The sequence below is a fragment of the Myxocyprinus asiaticus genome, chromosome 2 (assembly GCF_019703515.2).
Source record: "Myxocyprinus asiaticus isolate MX2 ecotype Aquarium Trade chromosome 2, UBuf_Myxa_2, whole genome shotgun sequence".
NCBI classification, from domain to species: domain Eukaryota; kingdom Metazoa; phylum Chordata; class Actinopteri; order Cypriniformes; family Catostomidae; genus Myxocyprinus; species Myxocyprinus asiaticus.
In genome coordinates, this window is record NC_059345.1 from 20,351,538 (window position 1) to 20,375,700 (window position 24,163).

Genomic DNA, 24,163 nt, shown 5'->3' on the forward strand with positions numbered 1-24,163 from the left:
GCATGGAATGAAAATGTGGCATCCGGGCGAGAGAGAGAGAGAAAGAGAGAGCCAGAGTGCAGATAGACGTTTCAGGAGGTCGATGGACAGGCAAAGTGTTTGCCCATTGGCTCCCTCTGAGGGGAAAGTGTGTAAGAGAGAAAATAAAGAGCACACACACATTCAGCCTTGGGCAAGGTGACTGAGGGGAGACAGTGAGTGACAACTGGTGTTGAAATAGAGGATATTGAAATAGAGGATATTCGGTCCGAAGGGACAGAATAATAAATCAAGTCTTCAAGAGTTACTACCACAAAGACATCAAACTCCAGAGAAGACAAATCCACACCAGAAAGTAAGAGTACAGTAGTGATTATACATAAATAGTGACTGTTTATTGAGGATGTAGTCGAGCAGACTACATGTTAAACATTAACTATTAATGTGACATTAAAATGTGTTATCAATGACTAAATGACTCATTCTATGAGTAGAATTTACATTAGATCAATTAAAGATGTTTGAACCTCTTGGTCATGATTAAAATAATCTATGTAAATAATAATACATATGCAGTAGATAATGTGTAATTTGTCATGTTTACATTCTGCAGTTATGGAACCAACACTAACACACAATCCCATAAGACTATAATATCTGCCAGTTATCCACTGTTATTGTATTTTATAGACTTAATCTAAAAAAACGGCATAGATTCTGTTTACACCAAGTGTAAATAGCAACAAAAAGCATCTTCTTTGCACTGAGTGCAAATAGTGTTAGATGCTATTTGCACTCCTAATTAAATACTAACATACAGTATCATTGCAGTGTGTTTATTGTGTTTATTTAGAGTCCCATAGACACACTACACCAACCCCTACCCCTTAACCTAACCCTAACCTTACCTTACAGAAATGAACCATGGTTTTACTACAAAAACCATAGTATCACCATGGCACTTTGTAGTAAAATCATAGTAAACCACAAAATTAACATGGCTACTATATTAACACCATATTACTGTAGTAACACCATGGTTAACTGTATTAAAATTATGGCCAAAAAGCATGGTTACTACAATATTACTATAGTAAAAGCATGGTTAATTTAACCCTTAAAGGAAATAATAAGAGTGGAGATGGATGGGAAAATGTGGAACAAAGGCGGGAATCGAACCCAGGACGTCCACTTGATTTAACTCATCCACACCATCTTTACACACTACGGCATTGTAACGATACTTGGGGGTGTAAACTTTAATTTCTGTGTTTCCACCAGACTATTGGAGTGCAAATAGCCCCGCTGTGTGGCAGGTGCTACTTACACCTAATGCAAATAGTCACTCCGCTAAAAAAAAATCACATAATCTTGGAAAATGTTTCTACGCAAACAATCGAACAGATGTAGGGAAGTTTGCACCAGCTCGGCAACTCTGATCTCGACTGAGCAAAGAAATTATTCGGGAAAAAACTTTGTTGTCAAAGTAGGTGGAGCACCTGGTCACACCCACCAATGACGTGGACCAAGAGCAGTAAGAAGTTGTTTAACAGCCAGTACGAAGTTTTCCTAAAGTTCACGCTGGTGGTGTTTCTAACTACCACAATGAACTCAAGAAAGCCTTCTATTTAGCCAGATTTAGTTTTAAATGACGTCAAACAGTTCTTTCTTCGATTTCGCTAGAAATATATTGCCGCATTCAGTGATGACAGATTTAAATTTTTGATGAACTATCCCTTTAAATCAACCCCTAATTCACAACACAGGATGCTTGGTCCGATTGAGCTATTGCCACTATTTCACGCAGCTTTCTGATGAAACTCTTTTCACTGACGCTCTGTTTTGAGTCGATGCCTCTGACCTTGTGTTTCAGGAAACTGACTGCAGTAATGCACATTAATAAAACTGCGAGTGTGTGCGAGTGTCTTCAATAGATTGTTCTTGTCCTCTCAGTACCGCAAACAGATTCTTTGATCTTTGACCAAAATGACTCTCACAATGCAGTGGAGAACATCAGGAATACAATATAATGCACTGATTCACACCCTCAACCACACACAGACACCACAGACATGACAAAACCTGCACGCACACACACACACACACACACACACATTTTCATTCACTCTCCCTCTCAGTCTCTCTGCAGTACTCAGGTTGCAATTATCCTCTTTGGCTGGAGTGTTTTGATGGTATAATTGCCATGGACACTGAGAAGAGAGGGATTGGTGAGTGAGAGATAGAATGAAGGATAGAGAGGGGGAGAGAGGGACATTGAGAGCTCACACTCTCAGCATGGTAATGTCCAAACACACTTCATCTCCCCCTTTTTCCTTTTTGCCACTCTCTTCATCACTTAAACGCACGCACGCACGCACACACACACACACACACACAGGTGCAGTAACCTCTCTGCGTTCCACATTCTCTTCAGGATGCCAAAATGGCAAATACACAAGGGAACGCAAGAGAGAGAGAAAACAACAGTAGAAGGGAAAAAGGAGGGATATTTCCATCCTCTGACAAAAGAGATGATCCATGCTCATCCTCTGATTGTCCCTCGGTTAGTCTTTCAGCTCTGTAATCCTTTTTGTTTTTTATATTTAGTCCTTTCTCTTTTTTTCTCAACTCTGGAAACAGAGCCAAGGTGTCTATAAGAGCCCTACACATCATGGTCCTAGGAGATGTGGATTTATTTGCTGCTGATGTCTTGATCTCTGCATGACTAGTTTGGGTTTAGGGCAGAACAGTGCCCTCATGTCTATAAGCTTGGCCCCCTCGATGGCTCCCCTAAATTTAGAGAGGAGATAAAGGGGGTAAAGTTAGTATTAATTTCGATATTCACTCAATATTCACCTACATGAGTAAGGGACCATCTAAAAAGTCACTAAAACATTGCTGGCATTAAACTGTTCATTTAAATGACTTGCATGTTCTATATTAAAGGAATAGTTTTCAGGAAAGTGCATTTTCAGGCTACAACAAGCGTCGACTTTTTTGAGCACATATGTTTATGGCCGTATAGTATAGTTATACATTCTTTAACCTTAATGTGCTAATTATGAGGTCTGAATTTTAAGCGTTAGTTGGACATAACAGCTCCTGTTTCAGCTCTATTTAATATGCATTCTACGTGCTGGTTTGGGAAACTAAATAAGGGGGGAAAAATGCAACTTAAAATCACTGTAATAGAACAATTACCCATGTTATTATCCTGCCCGACTGAACACTTCTGAGCCCAACTTAAGTTCGATCTTATCTTGACAAGCGTTCCATTGTTTTAAAATAGAAGAAATATGTTTGTATATTTACGCTTGTCGGGTTTTCATTTATGAAACAACTCAAGGGTATAGAATAATGTTAATATTCTGAGGTATTTTTGCCAAACATTGAACGTCATTAATTTTATGCTTTGCTGAACAATGATATGATCAGTACACTTTTTCTGACACAAAGTACTTTTGGGAAATTGTCATATCCTGTGGTGAGTCATTTGCATGCAATACTCTATCTAAAACATTTTAAACATTTTCAAATTTTTGTATCATTATAATACATAAACTTTTATGAACCCATAATAATTGAGATACTGGAATACTATTTTTACTGTTATAAATTAATTTGTTACACTGAAAGACCATTTAAAATGAACTAGTGAAGTTTAAAATATGTTTACAAATGGAGACAATTTTAAAAGAAATTGTGACTATATACAAGACCTGTACACGTCCCTTATATGGCAAGAATTCGAACCCAAAATCTTGATAATTCATTGATTTTACTCAATCATTTTACCGTATTTGTCATTCTAGAACAACATGGCAAGATGGCTTAACTCAGAATTAAGTTGTATTGCCTTTTTGTTTATTTTTCATCATAATTTTCTACTAAATTTTGTTTGGTTGTCATCAAAATATAGTATTATGTTAGCAAATATTTAGTCTCAGCCCACAGACCACCCACAGTCTGTGCCCTAACCTTTGCTGTTTTAATCAAAGGTCTGGCTACGCAAGACTAGCAAATTTTAAAATAACTAATGTTGTTTTATTCTTGTACAGAGGACAATCAAGGTATAATGCAGTTGCCCCCCTACAAACACACAATTTTTTGAAAATCCTTCATACAAAAAGGATTATGGAAAAAATAAATGGGAAAAGAACCCGAAAGGCTGAAGAAGTTGGCGGGCACTGTTGCGCTCTATTGAGGGTAATGCAACATTTTTCAAATCTTGCCAATAATTAACACAGTAACTTAAAATAAATGTAAAACAGTGTTTGCAAGACATTTCCAATATATTTTTCAATTACTTCCAACATACAGTTGTGCTCAAACATTTGCATACCCTTGGAGAATTGGTAATATATGTACCATTTTTAAAGAAAACATGAGTGAGCAGGCAAAACACATTTCTTTTATTTCTTATGGGATTCATATTCAACTGTAGGTTATATCAGAATGGCACAATCATAAAACAAAACATGGCAATAAAGAAAAAAATGAAATTACCCCTGTTTAAAAGTCTGCATACCTTTATTTCTAATACTGTTTATTGCCCCTAAGTTTATTGCCCCCTTTAGCATCAATAACAGCGTGCAGTCTTTTGTTATAGTTGTCTATGAGATCCCAAATTCTTGCAGGTGGTATAACTGCCCATTCATCTTGGCAAAAAGCCTCCAGGTCATGCAAAATCTTTGGTCGTCTTGCATGAACCGCACGTTTGAGATCTCCCCAGAGTGGCTCGATGATATTAAGGTCAGGAGACTGTGATGGCCACTCCAGAACCTTCGCCTTTTTCTGCTGTAACCACTGGAAGGTCAACTTGGCCTTGTGCTTAGGGTCATTGTCATGCTGGAAAGTCCAAGAGCGTCCCATCCACAGCTTTCGTGCAGAAGAATGCAAATTGTCTGCCAGTATTTCCTGATAACATGCTGCATTCATCTTGCCATCAATTTTCACAAGATTCCCCGTGCCTTTAGAGCTCACACACCCCCAAAACATCAGTGAGCCACCACCATGCTTCACAGTGGGTATGGTATTCTTTTCACTATAGGCCTTGTTGACTCCTCTCCAAACATAGTGCTTATGGTTGTGACCATAAAGCTCTATTTTGGTCTCATCACTCCAAATTACAGTGTGCCAGAAGCTGTGAGGCATGTCAAGGTGTTGTCAGACATATTGTAACCGGGCTTTTTTGTGGCATTGGCGCAGTAAAGGCTTCTTTCTGGCAACTCGACCACGCAGCTCATTTTTGTTCAAGAATCGTCATATTTTGCTCCTTGAAACAACCACACCATCTTTTTCCAGAGCAGCCTGTATTTCTCCTGAGGTTACCTGTGGGTTTTTCTTTGTATCCCGAACAATTCCTCTGGCAGTTGTGGCTGAAATCATTCTTGGTCTACCTGACCTTGGCTTGGTATCAAGAGACTCCCAAATTTTCCACTTCTTAATAAGTGATTAAACAGTACTGACTGGCATTTTCAAGGCTTTGGATATCTTTTTATATCCTTTTCCATCTTTATAAAGTTCTTTTGACAGTTCTTTTCTGCTCCCCATGGCTCAGTATCTAGCCTGCTCAGTGCATCCATGTGAGAGCTAACAAACTCATTGACTATTTATACACAGACACTAATTCCAATTTAAAATGCCACAGGTGTGGGAAATTAACCTTTAAATGCCATTTAAACCTGTGTGTGTCACCTTGTGTGTCTGTAACAAGGCCAAACATTCAAGGGTATGTAAACTTTTGATCAGGGCCATATGGGTGATTTCTGTTATCATTATGATTTAAAAAGAAGCCAAACAACTATGTGATGATAAATGGCTTCATATGATCACTATCCTTAAATAAAAGATTTGCATGATCAGTCATATTTTAAAAATCAATGCCAAAATTTCACAATTTCTGCTAGGGTATGCAAACTTTTGAGCACGACTGTATTTCCGAGCGAAACCACATATTCAGTGAAAAAAAAAAAGGGCAGGACTTTATGTATCAGGAGTTGATTGGATTGTAAAAAGTGGTCATTACATCCAGATGGTTTGGAGAAATAAGAGGGCCAAAAAGGAAAGTCAGGAGCAGACAGGTGGTTGGAGGGGAGTGGTTAAAGCATGTAAGACTATTTTTCCTACTCATGCTGTCTTTCAAAATGGAAAGTCAAGTAAATTGGATCACGTCTGATTTCGTGGTGACTTACCAGTTAATGTAACTATAGGTTATGGGAATATACATATACATTATTAGTCCTCCGCACTCCACTGTAAAATTGCATTCAGGTCTCCATTCTGGTTTGGAACTCCCACTTTTCACAATACAACAAATTCCCGTTGGACAAAATCAAAATTTTTTCTTATTGAATATACTGTTTCACTCTGAAATAGGCAGGGTTTGGCAGAATACTTAAATACATACTTCCGATACATCATATAAAAAAGCAACGTATTCAGAATACAAAAATACTTTTAGAATACATATTTATAAAGGCAAGGCTCAACTGGAAGAATTATATGTCATTATTATCTTATCTGAACTGCTACATCTAAACTATTAATATATAAGTGAGTCTAAACAGCCAGCTAGCTATTTGTCAGCAAATTTCATGAACTTAGCACTACCTAGATTTCTTTAAATTAGATGTGGAGTTGGGCGCTGATGTTTTTCTTTATGGAAGGCAGAAGGCAAACAGAAGGCAGCTTGCTGTCAACTACAATATCTCGTCCATTTTCCAACAAGAAAAATGCTGCCTGTACCTCCAAGACCCAAAATCCCTTAGCTGTGACAGTGTAGCTACCAAGCAAGGTTGTTTGTGAATGTTCTGAATGGCATTTTTAATTCTTAATCTTCTTCTTAACCCATAATTTGATTGGACTGACAAAGATTAATACACTGACACAAAATTGGATACGAAATGCAAATCAGCCATGTTTTCAGGATAACTGGATGCCACTTTTAGAAATTAAACGTGCAACATAGTAAGGTCCTGTGACAACAGTTTTGTATATGAATGATTTTAACTAGGCTTGCTTCCATATTTAGGCCTATTTAATCTGATGACATTTTTATTTTTTGGGTGCTTTTAATTCTTTTAGTACTTTGAACTGAATAGTCTATTTTAGATTTTTTTGTGAATAACTTCATACTATATGTTAAATAAATACATTTACACAGAAATAACAATCATCAAAAACAATGTATCATGTGCTGGAATGTAATATTTGTGAAAAAATGTGTCTGTACTGATTCTGGTACACAGCTGACTAAGCTGTGCACTGATTAAGACAACAACATTTTGGTGCGGTTGCCAGATATTCAATCCTGGAACCATTATACATGAATAAGATGTTGTTTTTTCATTCTTAAGTGTCTACTATCAAATGTTTTGGTGACCGCAGTCCATTTTTAAGTATCACAAAAACCACAACCCACAATGCTATAAATGTAACCAGCGATTGTGTTTTCAAATTGTTCCAATTTGGCATGAAACCCTGGCAACACTGCTCGCATGCTCTGGGGAAGAGAGTAAGACAAATGTGCAGTGCGCATCTGTGCTGTTCAGAAAAACAATCAAGTTTCTCACTTGATTGACAATAATTTTTTTCTTTATGCCTTATTTTGTGGTGATTATGAGAGAAGTATTCTAAATGTATTCTAACAAAATTGTATAAAGTAACTGTACTCTGAATAAAGGTGCTTGAAAACATAACAGGACCTGAATACAGTTACTTCATTTTTGTATTCTGAATACGTAACGTCATTACATGTATTCCGTTTGAGTCCAACCCTGGAAGTAGGTCAACATATGGAAGCAAAATGGGTTTCGAATGCCACTGCATGCTGATCTTAATAACAATAGGCTTATAATTTACAAAACAGTCAGATTCCATTGGAAAGGCAATGTCTTCATTAAAACAACAGTAATTTACACAACATCTTCATTTACACAACAGCTCAACCGTTGGATAAAACAAAATACAATCAATCTAAGGAGAAAAAAATCTCAGCAGAAGACGTTTTAAGTTCTTAAGGCTGATCAGAAAGTGTCATCATTGATTTTAAGGTAAAATAGTGTAAAAGCAAGTAAAAATCCCTTGACGGGGTCTTACAGTGCAGGGTGTGCAGTGCTGTTCAGAAAGAATTGGGCACATCCCGCATGGATGGTGCTACAAGTGTAACTATTTGGGTAAGCAGGATTTGTGGGAGTCGATGTGTGTGTGTGTGTGTGTATGCATGTGTATGTTGACTGTGTGGGTGGCTGCCGAGTAACACTTAAGAGTGAAAGTGTGGCAGAATTATTTGAATATGAGTGTATGTGTGTGTGAGAGAGAGAGAAAATGAGAGTGCATGAGAGTGTGTACGTGGGAGTGTGCTTGGGTATCCGAGGTTTGATGAAGTTTTAGCTAGTGTGTGTGTGCGTGCTTCAATTGTTTCTCTATGTATTGTGGTTGAGAGTGGGAGTCTGTATGGAGAGAAGTCTCTCTGCTTGCTCCAGGACCTCAGCAATCTTCCTCTTCACTGCATCCCTCCTCTTCAAATCCGCATCTCCTAGAGAGAGAGCGGGAGAGAGAATGAGTAATAGTAAGAGAATAGAAAAACAGTAGAACAAAGGGATGTTGCAAGGTTTAGTTTCCTCCTGTCATTTAAATATTTTGCACTGCATCCAAATAGAGCTCATTTCCTGCTGCGAGGAAAAAAAACCCAGTCCATTTAATGTCCTTGTGTTGAGAGGTACTCAATTCTTTCCTCTCCAGTAATTTAATCATGCCTGTGTCATCGTAACCAAGGTAAATTGGGATTTGGCTGATATATGATCAGTAATCTGCATATGGCGGTTGTCGTTTTCTGTTTTTATTTTAACATGGATGCTAAATAAACACAATGTTGTCAGGTATCGTCACAAAGGGTTTTCTTAGCTTAAGGGGTTTCTTGGAATCGGGTCAAATAACCTACACTGTGTGGCTTTTAGTTGCGGTCTCTCTTACCTTGCACTCCTTTCATAAGTATATCAACTGCTGTTCTGTATCGTTGTACTGCCACACTGTAATCGGCCTCTCTCTCTCGCTCCTGGGCAGCATTCAGCTCTTCGTTGGCCTGGGACACATAGCTTGCATCTCCACCAGGTTCAGAACTGTTTGGGTTGGTCAGAGGGACTGACAGAAGTTCAGCATGGCTGGGTGATCCATATGGCTGTTCTGAGAGATTGAATAAGGTAATGAATTTTAGGTTTGAGGAACCGATGTATTTAAAGTCAACATGAACTTAAAATTGTCCACATTTATTTTCTTAATACACATTTCTCATCTGATTGTGAACAATTTATCGGTGCACGTTATTCTAAAGAATACAATATGGTTTATTTGTTGACATTAGTTAACTACATTAGTTAACAACAAAATAATTTTGCAGCATTTATTAATCTTGGGTAATGTTCATTTTGAACATATTCTGATAAATTTTTTAAATTAGAAGTTGTATACATTAACATTTGTAAATGCATCACGAACTAACAATGAACAATTGCATATAAATTAACATTAACCATGATTAACAAATGCTGTGAAAAACTGTTTATTTTAGTTCATGATACCTAATGTATTTACTAATGTTAACAAATAGAACCTTTTTTTTTTCTCCCCTTTTCTCCCCAATTTGGAATGCCCAATTCCCAATGCGCTACCCAGGCCCCAACAAATAGAACCTTATCGCAAAGTGTTAAATGTTTTTTGAACAGTGCTGTGAAAAACTATTTACCCCCTATTTTATTCATTTTTATTGCTTAAAGGAATAGTTCACCCAAAAAATGAAATTTCTCTCATTATTTACTCACCCCAATGTCGCTTAAAACTTTCTTTCTTCTGTGGAACACAAAAGGTGAACTTTTAAAAAGTCTTCACAGAGTTTACTTGCCATATAATGAAAGTGAATAGTGCGGTCACTTTGAGTGATGACACAGAATGAAATTTAAAGTGCACCTATTATGATTTTTAAACGTGCCTAATTTTTTTTTAAAGGTCTCATACAATAGATTTACATGCATCCAAGGTCAAAAAACACTTTAATTTGCTCAAAATTTAAATTGCAGGATTACCTTTTTTTCCCAGTGTCAAAAACGACTCCTTCAATGATCCGTTTTAAAGTATTCATTCTAAACTCCTCCTTTCAGAGAGCCTACACTGCTCTGATTGGTCAGATGTCCCAGTCTGTTGTGATTGGTCTACAACTTACAGCACGTGTCGGAAAGGAAACGCCCACTACCATATCCGAGGTTCAGCTCCATCTGAAAAAATGTCTGTTTTACCTTACCAATTTGAGCCAGAGTCCGATAGTGATACATTGGAAGATCAACCCGAACCACCATCGCAAGCACGATGAGAACAGGACGTTTCTCAGTGGTAAGTTTATATGTAATTTGACAATAACGTGATTTAGCCGGTTAGCAGAGGCTAACAGCTAACAGGCTAACAGCCTGCACTGGCTGTACATGTAAACAGACCAGAGGCGGGTTTTTTGTTACCAAATTAAGTATGTTAGTACAGGAAGTAAGTCTAGAATTACTAACGATTCGTTTCAGGTGTTCAGAATCGGTTCTTTCTTTTGGGTGTTAATAACTCCATATTTCGTGCACTTTGATTTTTGAAACTTTGCAGACATTTTTTACATTCACAAACAGCTATATAACACACTATATGAACGGTAATATTTGAAAAACCATAATAGGTGCTCTTTAAGTCGTTATTCACTCTCAAATCATATAAAATCGTTAAAAACTCTGTTTATCAAATACTTTATGGCAGCTACGGCGAATACCGTCAAACCTCATTGGTACTTGTGACATGCCGTCTGGTCCCGGGACGCGATTAAAACCAATGAGGTTTGATGTTTTTGAAGTAGCTGCCATATTTGATTCAGACTTTGGGCTCTATTTTCTTGAGTGCCCAAAGTGCAGCGCTACGAGCTATGAAAGTGCACAACAGCTTATCTAATTTTCGTGAGAGCGCAAGCGCAAATGGGCATGGCTGGGAGTGTTTGTGCTACTGTGAGTGTAGGCACACAAACTGTGGGTGTATTGCATGTAAATGAAGTGGCACAAAGTGCAATTTGCTATTTTCCTAAGAATTTGGTCATGCGCTTAGACGTTTCAATACCACATCATAACTCAGCGCAAAGTCCAAATTCAGTTCCTGAATTTGCAGTTTGGAGATTCCACCAGCAGGTGGTAATAAAGTCAAAATTCTTAAAATATAGTGGAACTCCCTGTTAAGTCCCTGACAATCACACACACACAAAAAAAAAAAAAAAAAATTATGGTCATGGCTTATTTTTATTTTTATTATTAATATCATTATGTTTATATTTACAATGGTATTTATGATCTAATTTATATTGGTATTTTGTCGTAGAGTGATTTTTAAGTCACTGCAAAAGCGACCGGTGGAAGAAGTTGGATGGAGTAAAAGTTTGGATTTGGTATGATTTTTTTGACCACTTCGTCATTTTCATTTAATCTGAAGTGTAATTTGAATTTAGAAATGTATTTGGTTTCAATAAATTAATTTAATTTTTCAAAATCTATTGTGTGTCAATAGATGAAAAATTCTGATGACAATCACATTTTCTATGCGTTTAAAAAAGCGTGCCACTGTTACAGAAATATGCCTGGAATTCATCAATGACGTATTTAATGCACAAAACAAAGGAAGTCCAAATTTCTATTCTTTTAATTCATTGCATACAGTCCATTTACACTATCAACTTCTTAAGAATGTGCTGTCTTTGTTTAAATCATTGGTGTTTAAGGGAATGGACTATACAAAAGGACGCAGACAGTGGAATAACTGGAGAAGAACCTCAAAATTAAATTGCACTTGGTTGAGCATTTTTGCGCATTGCACACGTGATTTTGCCAAACCCACTTGCGCCTAGACTTAGCACATGCTTGCACGAAAACACCAAAACTTCATGGCCATGGCCATGCCATTGACTTTGCGCTTATGACTTAAGGCACAGAGTTGCACGTAATGCTTGCACTCTTAAAATAGGGCCCTTTATGTTTTATGGTGTTTTTTGTCCTTCTTCAAGCTTGACAGCCTTGCAAACTCATGAGAGGTGAAAAAGGTGAGAAAATAAACCCTGGGAAGATTTTTTTTAAATTCACCTTTTTAATGGCACTGTAAAAATTGTATACTTTTTTATTAAAATGTACTGACACACTCCGCCTCTAAAAACGACTTTTCAGCTGACGTCTGCAGGATGTCAGTTTCCAGTGGATAAAATCAAGTCCTGCCCTACATTTTTTTCTTGTTGAATATCCTGTTTAACCCAGAAATGTGTTACTGTACATTACGGAAGTGAAATGGGTTTCAAAAATCCAAATGCTGTTTCATGTTGACATAAAAAGCACCAGAAAACCAGTCATATGCAGAAATGTTGATGTTTGAATGAGATGAACTGTGCACATTCCCCAACCTTCTTTCGCACATGGGTCGAAAATAGCTAGGTCTGTATCTGAGAGTAGAGGCGGAGTCTTGTCTGCATGTTCCTCCAATCCAGAATCAAATAGCAAATCAAACTCCTCTGATTGGTCAAGTGGAGAGCCTGGAATATCTAGCAAACCATCTGAAAAATTAACAGGAGCAAAGAAGTTTTTAGCAATTACTGAAAACAAAATTAAATTAGGATAACAGATGATACGAATTGATGACTGTAACAAACTAACATGTTATAGTGTCGGTACCAGCAGGCGATTGGTTTGTGCCGTTATTCTGATGTGCTTTAATCTCCTTCCCTTCCTCTGTTGTTTTCTGCCCCTGTTTTTCTGTTTCTCTTTGTGTCTCTTGTGTTGAGCAGCTATCTGTGTCACTGAGGGCCTCAACTGCCTCCTCAGGTGTGGTTAGATCTGTCAGCCTCTGGTTGAACTCCAGTTCTTGGGCCTGGATAGGAGCCTCTCTTCCTGTCTCCTCCTCAGCCAACACCCCAGTGTCCCTCTCAGGTAGGGGAATAAGAGGAGGGGGCAGATAATTGGAAATGGTGGATGTGTCTAATGGTTTCCTTACCTCTCCTCCCTGAAAAAGCGGGAAAGAGAAAACAAGGGGATCAGTAGAGACTTAGGGGCCAGTTTAGACAAAAATAATAATTCTGTCATCATTTATTTATCATTTACAACCTTGAAACTTTCTTTCTTCTGTGGAAGACAAAAGAAGATATATTTAAAGATTTCCAGAGTGCTCTTATTCATTATGGGGACTTGAGCTGTAGAGCTTTAAAAATGACAATAGACACCATAAGAGAGGTCAATACAACTTGTGCACAATATTCATAGTCTTCTGAAGCCTTCGATAGCTTTGTGTGAGGAACTGATTGAAATGTCTTCCCCTCCGCTATAGCTCTCAAATCTTATTCAGTTCAAATATGGTGTGTCAAGACGTGTTGCATCAGGTTTGACATCAATCACAAGATGTGAGAACTAATAATGTTGGGCATCATTGATGTCAATGGGAGAGTTTATTCATGATAACACTCAAGCCCATTATTTCACTGCTTTGCACAAAAAGGGAAAAAAACAGCTGAATATAATGATTAGACAATGGTTCGGGAGACATGTGTGATGTTTTTATTTTCTAATAATTTTTTGTCTCCTGCTTCCCAATGCCTTTCTTTCCTCTTACATTTCTTTGGCTGTTGCTTACTGCCGGTCTCCCGCTCGTTAGAACGGTGCACATACAAGATGCTTGATTGACTGATTTCTTCAGCAGCAACCCGCTATTTGAGTTACTTTACTATCACCTGTGGTGTGGAAAGAAGAAGCAGACATCTGCACTCTCACAGAAGCAGATATCTCATGTGCCCATCCTGGACCGGCAACAGATAGTAGTGGTTATAGTTATAGGCTAAGGATCGGTAAATTCTGAATGATTAATTTAATACTGAGTGTGCGTATTAGAGGACAAGATACATCGTGATGCATCGAGAATCATTTTGTAATCAAATAGTTACCCTTTGAACCGTAATCGAATTGAACCGTGAGGCCAGTGAATATTTACACCAATAATAATGGATCTCCTTTTCCATTATTCATCTGCTCCTTGCACAGAATTATTATGTAGCTTCACAACTTAAGATATAGCACACAAGTCGTATGTACTACTCGTATGATGCTTTTTGGGGGCATTTTTAGAGCTTGACTATGCCAGTCCCCATTACAGAAAAGAGCGATCTGGACATTCTGTAATAAATCTTATTTAGTCATCCATGGAAAAAAAAAAAAAAAAAAGAGTAAATGATTACAGGATTTGACAGATCTGATATATGACAGAAACTATTCTGGATACAGATACAGAACCTTGTAAATATAGAGTCCAATGACCAGTTCTCTCATTTTTCTCCAAAATGAGACATAAAAATATTATTCTGTGTGATATTTTGGATAAAAACACTTCATCACAACAGTGCAACTGCCTCTTTATTAAATAAAATGTCTGTGTCTTACCCTGAAGAAATCTTTGAGTTGAGGACTGTTGTATAGTGCAGGAATGTTTGTAGTGAAGAGCAGCACGGCCTCGGCTGCTTTTCTCCTCTCTTCAATCACTGCCTCATCAAAACGCCCTTAGATAAAAAAAATGAGAACAGAAAAGATTGAAACAGGAGGGGGAAGTCAAAGGAGAACAGAGAAAAGGGCTACAACAAACCAACAGCATGAATAAACAAAGACACTTAACATGTCATTAATTCACAAATGTAATAAAGTCCTGTTTCTATTGCTAATTCTTCTGGCCTTACCAAAAACCTGCGCTCGTGGAAAAGGGGGAAACTCCTCTTGCCGTCTGAACAGGTTTCTATGAGTGTACGCCAGCTCTCCGTGTAACTTCTTCAGCTCCGAGTACCTCTTCCACACCACCACCTGCCAATCAGTCCAACAACACTGAGTCTAATGCAACCACAGGATATGTGTAAACATATACACATTCATGCAAAGATGATCATACCTCTTTAATATTCTCTGGCTGTGTCTTGGACACAAACTATGGAGAAAGGGACAAGTGAGGAGAATTTAATGTACCACACTGTACCAAAGGGAAAGTTTTAGAAAGGGCTGATTATTGTTACTATCAATGGGGAAGGGGGAGAGTTGGGTGCATGAGACACTGAGACACTGATTAAAAAAAGTCATGGGGTCTCATTCCAGATGCTTTGAATCACGAGTTTCAAAGAGCAGATGCCTCATACTAACAGCTATTCTTTATAACCTTCTTTATAGGAGTCAAAAACCAGCTTTAGTATTTATGAAGCACAGACTGCTAACCCTATTAAAGGGTACATAGCTAAAATAAACATTAAATATAATTTAATTCAATTTAAATGAATCAGACATTACAAATCAGTGACAACAACAATCCAATCCAAGCAAAACACTGAATTGAAGTTTCTGTGAGCAAGACCGTAAAATTAAAGCAATAAAAAATATGATCTTATTTTTATATATGATAATATGGTGTTATATAGTGCTACTAACCCTTGCTGTCACTTTATATTCTGTGTGTCCTTTCTCGTGTGTGCGTGGATCTGTCACAGTGAAGAAGCGGTAATATTCCTCTGTCTTGGTCTTTCGAGACATCACTGTCACATAAATATGTTTAAAATAAAGAAAGATAAATATGGTTACCGATTCAACTGATCGTGACTGGTACTGACTCTCACTGTTGATAGTTTTGAACAGTTACTTCCTGCTTTGTGACACAGACGCATGCGCAGATGCGCCCTTTTTTAATCCCTTCAAAATAAAAGTAATGTCAGGTCAAATCAAGGTTTGTTGTGAGCTCAAACAGAGATGTGAAAAAAGGAAGGTAGATTATCTAATAATTTTTAATTATTTGAGCACAAGACAGACAAAAATAAAGGGAAATAGACTTTGCATAAAACTTTACATGAAAGATAAAATAAAAAAATGGGACGCATCATTTTTATATTTAAATACGGGACAATCCCGTATTTTAAGGGATGGGTGGCAACCCTAACCAGCCTACCGATACTTCTATTAAATTGATTTTTGGTGATAAAATGGGTAATTTAAAATATAATTTTAGTCATAATTCAAGTCATTATTATTATTATTTATTTTATTTTATTTTTTGGTAAAAAAAAACTTGTAATTATAGTTCCACATAAGTTTCTTGCTGGCATGGTGTAGAGAACACTGCTAAGAACAATGGTATGGTAACTTGATGTTAAATATGTATTTAAATTAATAGGTGTCATTAATGTTCCTTTTATTAGGCTACTATGAAAATTGTTAATACTTTATTATTACTCTAACTAATAAACTAATTCATAATATGCAATAAACTGTTAAGCATTGTAGCTAATATGAGTGTAGTATTGTTCATATTAACACGTTATCTTGTATTACCATATACAGTTGCAATCAAAATTATTCAACCCCACTGACCAGCAATACATTCTGGTGATGTGAATTAAAACACATCAACTAAAACCTCATCAAAAACTAGCAGGGGTGCAGTAACATGCAGTATTTTCACAAAATTTAATTGCATAACTTAAATTTAAATGTATAGTGCAAATTATGGTTACTCCAGGGAAGTTTGTGCATCAGAGGCTGGAAATGTCCCGCCCCTTACTGAAACGGAAAATATGATTGGTAAGCAAATATCCAATCACGTCAGTCTGAAATGAACGTTCTGATTGGTGGATCAGCTTAGTCTGTCTTGCCAGTGCCATCAGTTGCACTGTACACTTTAAAAATATATACACCAATCAGCCACAACATTAAATCCACCTGCCTAATATTGTGTAGGTCCCCTTCGTGCCACCAAAACAGCGTCTGAGATTATATTCTTCTCACCACAATTGTACAGAGCTGTTATCTGAGTTACCATAGACTTTGTCAGTTCGAACCAGTCTGGCCATTCTCCGTTGACCTCTCTCATCAACCAGGTGTTTCCATCCACAGAACTGCCGCTCACTGGATGTTTTTTGTTTTTGGCACCATTCTGAGTAAACTTTAGAGACTGTTGTGTGTGGAAATCCCAGGAGATCAGCAGTTACAGAAATACTCAAACCAGCTCATCTGGCACCAACAATCATGCCACGGTCCAAAACACTGAGATAAAATTTTTTCCCCATTCTGATGGTTGATGTGAACATGTACTGAAGCTCCTGACCTGTATCTGCATGATTTTATGCACTGCACTGCTGCCACACAATTGGCTGATTAGATAATTGCATGGATGATTGTTGGTGCCAGACGGTTTAGTAGATTGAAAGTTCAAGGTCAAAAGCCTACTCGTTATTCTGGCGGCCATACATATCATCACTTATTTCAGGTGGGCATATGCAAAAAAAAGATAGGTTGCCATACAGCGTATGCCTGCATATGCCCTAGACTACACTACTGTCCAGAAGCTGTTTCTCTAATTTTCTGTCATTACCTCTACAAGGCAAGTATCCCTCTTGTTTGAACGAGCCTTGTGACGGTACAATCGCTTGTCTGCTTGTGTCTTTCAGCATGCACGGTAAGATGAAGCATGCATGTGAAGATGAGCGGAAGAAGAAATAGTTCCCATCCTGCACAAGTATTTGCTAATATAGCCTAATCCTTTTTATTTCACTTTGAAGCTTATGATTATTGTTCATGGTATACAAATAATAATATAACTAGTAAATAAAATAAAAAAAAATTAAAAAAACATTTAGAATCGATATTTTTGTGTAAGGATCGATATTTTTGATACAATATCAGTATCGGAAGTATCGATACTTTAGGATCGATCCACCCATCCCTATAAAGTGGCCACGATGCGAAGTAATCAATATTTCAGTGAGTACTCTTTTTGTTTTTCCAATATTAAAGACCCCATGAAATTGCTTAACAAGTGCAGTTTTTCCCTTGTTTACGTGTTTACTATAAAAAAAAATTAAAAAAAAATTGGGGCAAAACATATTGAAGGGCTCAACCCTTTTTTTTCTCCTACAATAGCCAATAGGCAGGGGCCTGTGTAGCTCAGCGAGTATTGACGCTGACTACCACCCCTGGAGTCGCGCAGTTTGAATCTAAGGTGTGCTGAGTGACTCCAGCCAGGTCTCCTAAGCAACCAAATTGGCCCAGTTGCTATGGAGGGTAGGGTTACATGGGGTAACCTCCTCAAGGTCGTGATTAGTGGTTCTCACTCTCAATGGGGCGCGTGGTAAGTTGTGCGTGGATTGCGGAGAGTAGAATGAGCCTCCATTTGCTGAGTCTCCATGGTGTCATGCACAATGAGACACATAATAAGATGTGTGAATTGACGGTCTCAGAAGTGGAGGCAACTGAGACTTGTCCTCTGCCACCCGGATTAAGGTGAGTAACCGCGCCACCACGAGGACCTACTAAGTAATGGGAATTGGGCATTCCAAATTGGGAGAAAAGGGGATACATTTAAAAAAGAAAATTAAAACAAACTAGCCAATAGGCATTTGTTTATTTACAGATGTGAAACATGATTTGCTACTTGCTAGCTTTTAGGAGGAAGGACATTCTCTATCTAGAGGGCATTTGATTGGACAAAAATCTTTGGAGAGCAAGATGCATCATCAATATTTTTGGTCCGTTTTCCCAGAAGCAAATTATTATTATTATTATTATATTTATGCATATTTAACTACTAAACTCGAAATTTGTCAGTATGCTAGCATATAGTAGATGGCCGCAAAGCTTACACATAAAAGCCGTGTTCCATTCAATTCGGAATTTCCAAATTCCTATTAGGAAAAGTGCAATGGAATGTCACTAGAAGTCGGACTTCCAGCTTTGAAACTCTTGCAGAAATCGAAAACTGATTTTGCCGAGATGTCGTCACCCAGGGACATGTACGAAGTTAATGATAAACATGCACTTTTAATAAATAATATATATCAAAAGGTCAAAGTTCTTACATTACATGATAATAAAACTCATTAAGCAGAGACAGGTGTTCAAAATATGGTAAATTATACATTCTTTTTTTAACTGTACACCTTTACAACAAATGCTAGCATTGCAGCATCGTTTATCAGTTTGGTTGCAAGGAGACATCACTGGTGACAAACAAATACCTGCTAAACTAACAGGATCATTGCAGTTTTGTTTGTTTATTTGTCATCTTTCGAGCATCGGGCAATGAAATACCGAAATTTATGGTCAGAGATCAGAGATATCAAGTCAAAATTTGACGGAATGCTGCAAAAGGCCTCGTTCCTGCAGCAGCAGAATTCAGTTTTTAGTCCTGTTTTTGAGTGCTAAATATGGTTACATTCACAAACAGTTTGGTTATTACTGTGAGTGACAACTGCATTCTGTAACTGAACTGACAGCCTTTAAATCACAGTAGCAACGGGTGGGCCTGGGTGGGCCGGTGCCTCCTATTAGGCATTGATGCTGCGTTACATTCAAGTCGGATGTGGGATATTCCTATTTGATATCTCCGATCTCTGACCATAAATGACCTCCATTGCCAGATGCTCAGAAGATGACGTTTAAGGAAACAAAACTGTAACACTCCTGTTAGCTTAGAAGGTGTTTGACTGTCACCAGAGATGTCTCCTAGCAACCCAATTCATAAACAATTCTGCAACAATTTTACTTATGCTACAGGTGTGCGATTATCAAAAGATAGTATAATTTAACATGTTTTGAACACCTGTCTCTGCTAACGTTTTTTAAACAAGCTTTAATATCATGTAATGTAGGAACTTCGACTCATTTATCAATATTATTTAATAAAAGTTAATGGTTATCTCTCATTTTGTACATCTTCCTGGGTGCTGACATGTTTGTGTGACATCACACACCTGTATCTCGGTGAAATCTGAAATCTGATTTTAAAGTTTCCATATGACTTTTCAAATTGGAATTCTGTCTTCAAGTGGCATTCCATTGCACTTTTCGTAGTAGGAAGTTGGAAAATCCAACTTTCCGAGTTGAATGGAACGCAGCATCAGGCCCACCCAATCATTCCAGCAACAGACAAAAGCTTACAGGCCTTGAACCGATAACGTCAGAGGTATCAATTTATCATACATTTTATTTGCTATAACTTCTATCCGTTGCATCAAAAGAAGCTTGTGATGGCATAAATAAGCTGCACTGAAATAAAAATCTTTTTTATGATAAAATATGTTCTCAAAACTAAGATTTTTAAACTCCAGTCTCTTTATTTGTGTTGTGCATTTAAAATTAATGACGCTATTTCCAATATCATATGCGGAAATGTATTGCTATGAATTTTATTTGTTATAAGGAAAACAAGATAGCTAGATAGCTCAAAATATTTGTTCTCTACCCCCGAACCAGTTTCCTTTTTTCTCTTACCGTAAAGCGATGTCATCTCTCCCCCTCTTTAATGAGAGTAGAGTTGCGACACAGTGATATGATCAGAGAAGTAAAGTCATTTTATTGACAGTAAACAATAGCAGAGATATAGCATTAATACCCTTTTCTGTCATTTTCATCCATCATTTTCATTCATCCAAAGACTTGCCAGCAAATTCCCAATGCTCAGAAAAAAAATTACCAAAATTGGCCATTCTATGGTTAAAATGTCTATTTTGTGTTAACATTTTCAACAATTTCTAGGGTAAATCCCCCGAATCCCCATATAATAATTAATATCTATTCTCAGCCACAAGGCCTCATAAATTGAAATAAAAAAATTCTGAATGTTACTCAACATGAATATTGTTAATTGATCTTTTAATATTATAAAAGTAGACAACCTTAAGTAGCTAAATGTCCTAAATACGCCCCTGGAAACAATTAGCTTAACGTAAAAAATTATAATAATAAATAAATACAAATGGTTACCGGTCTTATGCAATCGATAATTTCTCTTTGGCCCACCCAACTAAAAGTTTCTAGCTACGCTACAGATTTAAAAGTTCAGGACTTTCAAACATATTTTCAGCAAACCTGTGGTGTGTGGTCAACTTGTTGTCAGTCACGACATATAATGTAAGAGCCACACTGCTCTGTACACGTGTCCAGTGTTCTCCATGTGGGGTTTGAGCTGTGTGTCACCATAGATCCAATCACTAGGTACATCCCAAATCGCACACTTCTGCACTATTCTACGCCATTTTGTAGTTTAAGTCAGTGGTTCCAATCGCTGGTTCTGGACTACTCCCATCTACTATCTTAGGATGTCTCCCTTTGACACACCCAATACTGGAGGCTCTACCAACGAGCTGATGTGTTGAATCAGTTGTGTTAGATAAGGGAGACATCCAAATTGGGCAGTGTTGGGGGTATCCCAGGACCAGGGTTGGGAACCTTTAGTTTAAGCAGTGTGAGAAGTGTGTTCACACTGAAAATGCAACAAAAAGAAGTGAACTACGAGTACCAGGATGATGTTGTTCTTCTTCAACTGAAAGTGTTGGATACCACATGAACTGAATGATCGCGGCTTGTCCTACGTGTAGCGGAAGGGGCAGAGTTACGGGCCGCAATCCTAGCCTGACAAAACAATTGTAATAAATGGTGAATGTGGCAACTAGCGAAACCTTACAATCCCAAACACTGATTGTGTGAACATAACAATAGTGTAAAAGCCACAAAACTGTAATTTTGATTGTATGTGAGACTTCTTCAAGAATGCAATGAAGGCAGTGTCCCCATTTCAACAAACTTGGAACATCTTAGGAGGGATGGATCAGAAACCAATAACTCTACATTAGATGGTTCTTGATAAGTTTAGCTATCTGCCATGAATAGCAAGTGGACTAAATCTGAGAATCTTTATTTCACGCATATTTAACTGCAGTGGAGAGAGAGATGGGCCTCATTTACGTGCCCAGCATGCCTCCTCTCTTTTGTAAATGATAATGGCCACCCAGTGAAATGGCAAAGTCTGAGTAATTGCAATCTGCAGTCTCGAAGTCCTGGTTCATGTGAGTTCAGAAGTTATCAATCAGCTCTGTAGTGGTATACAAAAGTCTGTCCACTTGTTGAAATGCTTTCATTTTGCATTTTTAATTACAAACTATATTATCAGAATAAGAATTTGAGAAAAATGTTTAACTGAAAACTTTCAGAATTTCTTTTCAATTATTTAGTATGTCATTCATTTGCTTTAATGACAACATGCAATGAGCTGGCATGGACTCCACAAGTTTGTGCATCCCATGATTTGAGAATGTTCAAAAGAGCATCTTGTGTGCATCAATGAAAATAAAGAAATCTGGGCTTTTGTGTTGAGTAAATATAGTGAATGTCTCATATTTGCTTACATTTGGTTTGATAAAGTGCAGATATTTCTTTGTTTTATAACTTTGTTTTACATTTTGCAACTTAGTTTTTTTCCTGGTTTAATTAAAAAATAAAAAACCCACACATTTTCAATGTGGTCTCAGACTTGAATTTCACCCACTGTATATAACTGGAGATAGAAGATGGAGTGGAACAATGACCGAACAGACTAATTAACATTTGAGTCACTTCGCATCATTATGTCCTCTGTCTAAAGAGGACCTCATAGCGAGAGCATGAACACACGGCACTTTAAATCACAAGTGACACAACATGTCTTACTGGAGCATGATAGTATAATTTAACACCATAGTTCATTAGTGTCTTGCCACTGAAGTTCATAACCCTTTCGCCTGTCTAACAATAGAATATTCACCATACATTTATGCTCTAGATGATCCATTTTTACCCATTTTGATATATAATTGTGAATCATACAGAATACAAGACTTCTAATGCAAAAGTAACACCTTTGTGTGACCTTATCAAACATCTTTCCTACTGAGAATGCTCCTCCCCATGCATTGCAGATCAACATCTTTACACCCACTCACCAACACCATCACCTCCATCGTCATACGTGGATACATTTCAACCAATAAGTTCTCTTTAAAAAGGTCCCACCTTTGGTGCCTATATATGCATGTCACTCTTTAATCACCATGATCTCTTGTTTGTAAGAACTTATTTCTTGAAGCTAGCGCTTCTTTTCATTTCTGAGGGATGTTTTCCCATTTACTGGTGGTTATGGTGACTCTAGCTGTCTCTTTGTTGGTGTCTTGCATCAGTTCTGCACCAAGAGGAAACATGCTGCTCCAGCTACTCCGTTCAGAAGTAGAACCCAAGGAAAATGAGGTGAGAAATAACATTTTCAATATGAATGGATTTGAAAATGGGGAAAATAATAACATGGATGTCAATATGGTTTCAAAAGGTGTATGGTTGTTTAAAACAACCAGCATGAACTAATCAGTGTCTAAATTAGTGGTTTCTTTTGCAGTATTGAAAGTTTTTGAGAAATAAAATAAATGTCATTCATTTGTCTCATCAGCTCCAGGACCTCTCTCGTTTACTCCTGCTGAAGCAGCTCTTTGAATCTGTGGCACCTCAAGAGACAGATGCCCTTGCAAGCATGGATGATCTTGATGTTCATAATGAAGTTGTTCGCCAGATTCCCCTGTCTCAGAGAGAAAGAAAAGCAGGCTGCCGGAATTTCTACTGGAAGACCTTCACCTCTTGTTAGTTACCTTGCTGATTCTACTTGGTCAAGTAACTTGAAGAGTCTAAATGTCTTTCTAAAAGTCTCCACACTAAAACCCTTTCAACATCATACTTGTGCAAGTGTTGTTTAATTGTTGTTGTATACCTATATATATATTTTACTGACCAATCTGTGATCTTGCGTTTCTTCTCTATATCTCTTCACCATGATTGCTCACGTTAATGGAATATTCCGGTTCAATGCAAGTTGAGCTCAATCAACAGCATTTGTGGCATAATGTTGAATGCGACAAAAATAAATTTCAATTCATCCCTCCTTTAAAAAAAAAAAAAAAAAAAAATCTGGTTTACAGTAAGATACTCACCGTTTCAAAAGTATAGTTAAAGATGTAAACAATGTGCATGTTAACATGATTTTAGTGTGATAAATTCGCTCACTAGCGTTTTCTGTGTAAAGTTTTATCCAATTGTACAAATTTGTTGCCATGATGAAAATGGCATAAACCCTCTAATCCCATAAAAATGACAATTTAAAAAACTTTACAGCTCAAATAATACACAAGTTTTAACAGAACAATTAATGTAAGTGCATTTATAAAATTATAAGCTTCACATTTCCACATTTAAACCCTTCAAAAATTGGCCTCACTTCTACTGTAAGTGCCTCACTCTCTAAACTCGATTTCGTGAGGGAGAAG

The 24,163-nt window shown here is 37.4% G+C and overlaps 1 protein-coding gene across 3 annotated transcripts; it reads right to left on the minus strand.

Annotated features, from left to right (window-relative positions):
* Positions 1-429: 429 nt before the first annotated feature.
* Positions 430-15,691, minus strand: LOC127415498 (sorting nexin-15-like). Of its 3 annotated transcripts, XR_007892956.1 has the most exons (9): positions 15,483-15,691; positions 14,956-14,991; positions 14,750-14,870; positions 14,460-14,575; positions 12,690-13,035; positions 12,440-12,589; positions 8,956-9,165; positions 8,080-8,518; positions 430-2,769 (listed from the first exon to the last, which is right to left on the minus strand). XR_007892956.1 is itself a non-coding variant. In XM_051654289.1 (8 exons), the coding sequence occupies exons 1-8, from the start codon at positions 15,582-15,584 to the stop codon at positions 8,406-8,408; spliced, it is 1,194 nt and encodes a 397-aa protein (XP_051510249.1). In that variant the 5' UTR covers positions 15,585-15,691; the 3' UTR covers positions 2,841-8,405. The 3 variants fall into 3 exon arrangements, 2 of the variants coding, with proteins under 2 accessions (XP_051510249.1, XP_051510250.1); XM_051654289.1 differs by lacking the exon at positions 430-2,769 and having other exon boundaries at positions 2,841-8,518; XM_051654290.1 differs by lacking the exons at positions 430-2,769; positions 14,956-14,991 and having other exon boundaries at positions 2,841-8,518.
* Between the last annotated feature and the right edge of the window lie 8,472 nt (positions 15,692-24,163).